The sequence below is a fragment of the Choristoneura fumiferana genome, chromosome 24 (assembly GCF_025370935.1).
Source record: "Choristoneura fumiferana chromosome 24, NRCan_CFum_1, whole genome shotgun sequence".
Classification (NCBI taxonomy): Eukaryota; Metazoa; Arthropoda; class Insecta; order Lepidoptera; family Tortricidae; genus Choristoneura; species Choristoneura fumiferana.
This window is the reverse complement of record NC_133495.1, coordinates 9,891,290-9,898,825: the sequence shown is the minus strand read 5'-3', so window position 1 is coordinate 9,898,825 and position 7,536 is coordinate 9,891,290. Positions and strand designations below refer to the sequence as shown.

The window sequence follows — 7,536 nt, the reverse complement described above, 5'->3', positions numbered from 1 at the left end:
ACCATTCCGCCTACGGAAGATTACAGCATTCCGCCTAACGCAAACATTGGCTTTCTTTAGATGTAGATAGTTTATTTACTAATGTACCATATAGTGAACAATAGTTATTCTTAAAAACCATTTGGAAAGGAAGTTTACATCCTGGGGAGGTTTGTGAATTAATTGATTTGGTAACTTTATGCATGAAGCAAAAATTATTTCCGGTTTAATGGACAGTATTATTTACAGAGTGATGGTTTAGCAATGGGATCACCTCTGAGTCCATTAATGGCAGATATTTTTATGGATTACTTGAAATAGGTACATAGTAGGGTAATATAATATTGTGTATTATTATAGGTACGTTGATGATTTAATTCTGTGCTGGAGGGGAAGTATGAGACAGCTCGACTTGTTTGTGAATGGTTTTAAATAACAAACATGTTAAAATAAAATTTAAAAAAGAATTAGAAGAAAATTTTTCGTTAAACTTTTTGGATTTGACAATTATTAGATTTTAATAATAAACACCAGTTCAAAATTTACCGAAGCCCACGTACACAGATGCCGTGATACCAGCATCGTCTAATCACCCGTGGCAGCATAAATTAGCAGCTTTTCATTGTTATGTACATAGATTGTTAACTGTACCTCTTCTAGGGAAGATTTTGATTTAGAGTTAAATACTATTTATCAGATAGCGTTGTCGAATGGTTATACTAAATCAATGGTCAATAGTTTGGTTCAGAAGAAGCAGGCACGGATAGTGAATAGCATGCTTTACGGCTGTGTTACCATCGCAGTCTTCTAACAAATATAGGTGTAGCATTTCATACGCGTTGGTCGTTTGTCTGATAGAATTTGTGGTATTTTTTAAATCAAACAATGTTAAGGTAGCCTTAAGACTAACAACTCTTTGTACTCTAAACTTTGTACACAAAGAGAAGGTAGATAAAGGAACTAGATCGGGTGTATACAAGCTCACTTGTAATGACTGCAGTAAAGTATATGTTGGTCAGACAGGACGCAGTTTTAATGCTAGAGTTAAAGAGCATGTTTCGGCATATAGGAATGAGCATCCTGATAAGTCGAATTTTGCCAAACATTTGTTGGAACTAAATCATTCTTTATCGGACTCCGATTCGTATGAAGTGTTACATTATTGTGGGCAAGGGGTTTCGTCTCGATGTTTTTAGAATGCATGGAGATATTTAGATACAACAGTATGGGGTTATTTAATGAGCAGGTAAATTTAGTTTCATCTCCCTTGCTACGGCTTGGATCTAATTTCAGCAATGGTAGTTAATAAACATGCCTTGACAGTAAATATAAAAATCAAGGTAGTTTTGAAGGACGGTTAAAAAAATTATAAAATAATTGTGGTAGTTTTTGTTTTGTTTCATAAAACGTATGTGGGTACTTGGGAGTTACAGTGACAAGTAAAACGGTGGTTGTGGTTCGTTAGTCTAACAACTGGTAGCATGGTGTACGGTTGTGTCACTCTGAAGATGAGCTCTGTTTGAGTTCGAAACGCGTCAGTGTAGTGTGGGTGGTGGTGATAGATGGGTTTTGTGTGATTTGTGTGTGTTCTTACAGTGTGGAGGTGGAGGAACTGCATGAAACATGCATATTTTGCATAAGCTTAGCTATCGTAAGGTCCGGGTGAGCAAGGAAATTATTTTAGTTCACCCAATGTTTTTCGTTTTTTCCATGGGATTAAAAATCCGAGTTTAGTAATAGGTTTTACCGTATAGTTCAGCATTCAGTGTTAATTGCATTACAGTGGGTTATTTTAAAGTGTTTGTAAAGATGATTAAAATCCAGCTTTAAAAGTGAAACCCTAAATCGCTGTACTATCAACTCGATATCTATTTTTAGGCAGCTACTGCAATAATTAAATTCAATAACATACAGTATTACTCTTTAAGCTGTTAATTATTCTAAATTATGCCTCAGTTCAGCAAACAAGCTTTCATAAAATGGTGTACCAGAAGAACAATTATAATAGCTGTTTGGGACTGTCTACTGGGGTTAATTAATTTATTTTCATAGAGAAGTATTAAACACAAAAATCGGTTAGCAAATAAAAAGTGGGTGAACAAACATGTTCGTTAATTTCTATTATTTCTATTATTTCGAGGCCGTTAATTTTTGCTATAAAATTATATACATATTCACGGAAAAGTTGCAGCCCCTAGCAAACTTTCAACGAAGAATAAAAAGTAAATACGTGTAGTATACTTTTTTTTATAAGCGTACAATTTAGTACATTTTTCGTAACTTTTTTTTGTGACTTGAAATTCCGTAAGACACCATGTCACCGCTAGGAGTATGACACGACAAATCTACAAAAAGTTAGAAGTTGTCAGTTTTAAGGCCATTCCTTTACGGCTCATATCGTATGTGTGCTAATAATTTAAATTGCAATTTTTTTCTAACAAAGTGTATCACTGACGTCTCTTGAGTTACGAGACAGAATAACAACACTAAAAAGTTGATAAACCCAAAATACAAACTTTTCTGACAAAATACGATAGCACTACATTGTGTGCAGGTGGTAGGGCCTTGTGCAAGGTCCGCCCGGATTGCTACCACTATCTTGCTCGCTAATCTTGCTGTGAAGCAGCAGTGCTTGCACTGTTGTGTTTCGGCGTGGAGAGTAAGACAGCCGATGAAATTACTGGCACTTGAGATATCCCATCTTAGGCCTCTAGGTTGGCAACGCATCTGCAATACCCCTGGTGTTGCAGATGTTTATATGCGGTGGTGATCTCTTACCATCAGGAGACCCACTTGCTCGTTAGCCATCCAGTCGAATAAAAAAACTGTGTTGTAGGCGTAAACGTACCCTAAGACCACAATTCTCCTTATTTATTTCTATTTTCTTCCAACTTTACATTTGAGAGAGAGACATTTGTTTACACATATTCGATACACAGAAAAACACGTTAGGATTAAAATAATAACTAAAAAAACATCGAATAGTATAAATTGGGACCCACTCAGCATAATGTTATTTGCTATTCAATTACAGTAATTGATTCATTCAAGGACGTAGATATGGGTGAAAATTATGTAAATTGACATTATCTACTTTCACGTTGTCCTTTTCTGTAAGTACACGTTTTTAAAAACATTCCCTACATTGAAAACTCAGTGAATATGAAAGAGCACTTGTTAAGCAACTTCCTAGACCCGACATTTGAAAAAATGTTGTTCCCCCTTAATCTGATGCAGTCGATTCTCTTGCAACCAAAATACCAGATTGCTCATGGATTTCTTACTCCTAATGGCTTTAGTGCTCATATAAAATGTCTTTCGGGGTTAATTGTTATGACTTGTGCTAATATGGTAAAATTAGTGTTGTACAGATCACATTTCCTGGCAGACCATGCAGATTTCCGTACCGCATATGGAGCTTTTGACATAGTATTCTATTTTATATCTGGCTGCGTTGTATTCGGTGTAAACTTTTCTGAAAATCACAACAATGTGCTGTTCATATCAAAAATGCAACAAGTTTATTATAGATTGTTTGACAACAGTGATTTTTTGGAAAGGTTCAGGAAGCAAAATTGGTGCATTATTGGAACAATATTTTTCATGTATCTAATTTTTATTATCTTCAATTTCGTAAAAAGTTCTTACAATTTTGCCGCAAAGGTATTAATATTGATCGTATTTTATTTTGATGGCAATATTATTTTTGCAACACAAAGTATGAAGTTTTTGGTGCATGAAATTCAAATGTGGTTGGTTAAATTAAATGATTTTCTGGTATCATGTTTGAAGCCTAATCATAATGAGTTGATAAAGTATTTAAACGGGATCGATCGACAGAAAGTGAAGCTATTTTCAGCGTATTTAGATATACAGGAAGCGTTAAAGCTTTATAAACGTGTGTTTCAATACTCTGTAAGTATATAACTATGTTATGTGGTAAGTATTCGCTCTGTCCCACATCCAGGCAACCAGCTCACAAGCCGACGGTGGGTTGCGGCCGGCAAAAATCAAATACTCAAGCGCCCCAAGTACTCCTTCTTTGAACTGAAACAATTAAGTACCTACTTTGCTCACCCGCGACCTTATGATAGCTACGCTTATGCAAGAATTGCGTGTTCATGCAGTTCCTCCATCGCCACACTGTAAGAACACAAACAAATCACACAAACCCGTCTGTCACCACTACCACACTTTACTGACGCGTTTCTTGCGTAATCATAGCTATCTGGTCGCGGGTGAGCAAAGTAATGCTTGATTTAGTATAACCATTTGACATCGCTATCTGATAAATAGTATTGAACTCTTAATCAAAATGCTCCTTATAAATAGGTACAGTCTCTGTTGCTCTACGGCTTGGGTCTAATTTCAGCAATAACAGTCAGTAAAACACGCCTAGACTGTAAATAAATAAAAAATCTAGGTAGTTTTATATGACGATGGGTAGTTTTGTTTTGTTTGTACTTAGAGAGTTTCAGTGACAAATTAAAACGGTTGCTGTGGTTTGTTAGTCTAACATCTGGTAGCATGTGTACGGTTGTGTTGCTCTGAAGATGAGCTCTGGTTGAATTCGGAACCCGTCAGTTTAGTCTGGTGGTGGTGATAGATAGGTTTGTGTAATTTGTGTGTGTTCTTACAGTGTGAAGGTGGAGGATCTGCATGAACACGCATATTTTGCATAAACTTATCTATCATAAGGGTAAGGACCTCTACATAGTAACGCTTGATTTAATAAATGACTTTTTCAGATTTTGCTACTGATCGCTGAAATTTTTGTGCATCCTTTAATTTATCTACAGACGCTTTTGTTTATAAACCAATCACAATCCAGCGATTTTTATGTAAGTTCATGTTTTATTCAAAAGTTTTTCATGTGCTTATTATTAGCGACAATAGTTAGCTTTCTTATAAAATCGTGTTGCTCTTTTTCCTATTTCAGGAAACTGCTATGCTTTATTGGATACCTGTATTGTGGGTATTGAAGAATTTGATGCTTTTGTCTTATCTCTGCGTGGCACACCAGCAACTTTATTTAGCTCTGGCAGACGTGAATAAGACCTGCGCTATCATATGCGGTTACCATGGCAATTTATATATTGGTATGTTGATGACTTTCGGTGATTTGGGGGATTGATCGTCGGGGGAGAAAGGCCGAGGCGATCACAAATCAGAGGCCGTATTGTCTAACGTTTCTGGCGCTCGCGATCGCAATCAAGTGACAGTTTTCTTATGCGAAACGAGGCCGTATTGTCTACGCACTCGGAATCATAATCGTTTTCACCACTACTTGCTGTCGCACGGCCTGGAAGAGGGTAGAAAGAGATGGTGATAGCGATGAGGCCTTGATTTGAAGTGATCATTGGAACTGCTGCGTCCACAATAATGCAACTTGCACAATATTTGTTGCTGATTATGCTCAGCATTAACGCTATCATCACAAAGTAAACAGCAAGTTTCGTCTAATGAGGGCTATCGTTTTTTGTCTCACTAGATGGCGCACTGTAGCATGAGGTTTTTAAGTATGGCTTTCAAAGTCTGTTATTACGGGCGTGAAAACAAAGTTTAGATTAAAATCATATTTAATACACCTTAAAACCGTGCCATAAAACTATCGAGCATGCCACAGTGTTGCATAGTCCCCGTTTTGTTCGAAAAAAAGGGAGGACAAAGGTTTCCGAAAGACAAAACTGTCAAAACACAGACATTCATTGTCCCGGAACGCATATTTGCTATAATTAATTTCAGATATTGCAAAATATTCACAAATTTATTCTTAATTATATTATAGAAGATTAACACAACACAAAATACAATAATATGATAGGAACCTCATTAATAAAAACAACATAATATACCTAATTATAAAAATAGAAAACACCACTAGGAGCCCTCCTGCGGCATAGACCCCAACAAAGAGATGGTTTATTATAAATAAACCCGCGTAGCCACCCAATACTCGTCAAACTGAAAGATATTAGTTCAGCGACTTTCGAAAATAGTTAGTTTTTTAATTTTTATTACACTTTTAAATTATTCGAAGAAGCAATGTAAAGCGAAATGCGATTCAAAGACTCCATTATTTTAAAAGTCGCTGAACTAATGGTGTTCAGTTTGACGAGGAAGATATATGTTTTAATTTTTGCTCGTATTACAGGCCACACCCGGTATAACGATTTCACTATTTAATTATTTTTTCCCAGTTGATGTAGAAAAATTATGCAAAAACGTGCTTCGTTTGAACGCGAGCGTGGCGCGCCGCTGGCAGGCTGCGCGCGGGCGGCGTCGTCGCGGTGGACGCGGGGCTGCCGCTGCGACTGCTGGCACTTCTCACCACCTACACCGTAGTGCTGCTGCAGTTCGCTTTCCTCTAGAAAATGAAAAATTAACTGAAATGAAAAATGAAACAATCCCAATAAATAAATGTATTTGTTGGGATCTCGGTCCCTTATTTTGAGTTGGTTGAGGAAATTGTGCCACAGACAGACGCACATAGCGGTCAAACTTGTAACTTTTTGCGTCGGGGTTAAAAAGTTCTGAATTACCCAATCAATAGATATAAGATAAATAAATAAATATCATGGGACACTTGCACACTTGACACCAACTACCTAGTCCCAAACTAGCAAACCTTGTACTATGGATACATATTTAAGACAATGATGTCCAGAGCATGATGTATAGTTCCATTAGTATGTATTGTTTAAGATAATGTACTTCGGTACTTTTCTAGTTATTTAAAAAAACTTATTATCAATGGACACATAAAAACATAACTGTTATTTCATACATTACTTAACCTTAATGATTAGTAAAACCTGTGAGTAAAACTTACACAAATATTGTCAGTTGGCCTGGATTATAATACCCACCAACTGCCATTATTATTAAATTGGTTATGTAAGTGGGGGCAGCTCCCCAAAATGTATCACATACCTACATACCCACCCAACCCTACGCTATCTGCGATCATTCTTAAGATGGTGTTGGTATTGGAAATACTCAATCTATTAGAGCGTGTCACTTAGTAAAATTGAAAACAAAGTACTATAGTAGCATGAAAATAATACAAACGTAAAATAACACAATGAAGGAAACAGTTGCCGTACTCATTTGTTTATAAAGTGAAACGAAACACGAGCATTAAACTAAATTATTTGAAAAACATGTTCTGATTTTATCAAATCAAGAAAATCATTGTCTTCGAGAAATGATTACTAACAGGCAGCCCGTCAGATATAATGTACCAATTGAGTTTTTGCTTAACAATATCATCGACGAAGACTTGCAAGCAGCGTTGTTCCCTTTAAACATAATCCAGAAAATGTTCTTGACCACCAACTATAGATTAAGGAACAATTTTATTACACCCAATACCAAAACTGATTACCTGAAGTCCTTTATTGGCGCAACAGTTTCAGTTTTAATCATTCTTTACCGGTTTAGCTTCACTAGTGCTGTTTTAGAGTCCACTTATACTCCAATTTTATCTATTCTAATTTGGTTTGACTTTATCTATTATAGTTTAACAGTCATCGTTATTTACATTGAAAGAGCTTT

At 36.2% G+C, this 7,536-nt stretch overlaps 1 protein-coding gene across 1 annotated transcript; it reads left to right on the top strand.

The window, feature by feature from the left end:
- The first annotated feature begins 3,141 nt into the window (after positions 1 to 3,141).
- Positions 3,142 to 6,350, top strand: LOC141441955 (uncharacterized). The gene is made up of 2 exons (XM_074106843.1): positions 3,142 to 3,277; positions 6,226 to 6,350. Exons 1-2 carry the CDS (start codon positions 3,142 to 3,144, stop codon positions 6,348 to 6,350), a joined length of 261 nt encoding a protein of 86 aa, XP_073962944.1.
- The last annotated feature ends 1,186 nt before the right edge of the window (positions 6,351 to 7,536 follow it).

Excerpts from the sequence above, each read along its gene's own strand:
- LOC141441955 (XM_074106843.1), top strand. The coding sequence starts at position 3,142 with ATGAAAGAGCACTTGTTAAGCAACTTCCTAGACCCGACATTTGAAAAA. Across the intron at positions 3,278-6,225 it reads TCTTACTCCTAATGGCTTTA|CGTGGCGCGCCGCTGGCAGG; the intron begins GTGCTCATATAA and ends TTTGAACGCGAG.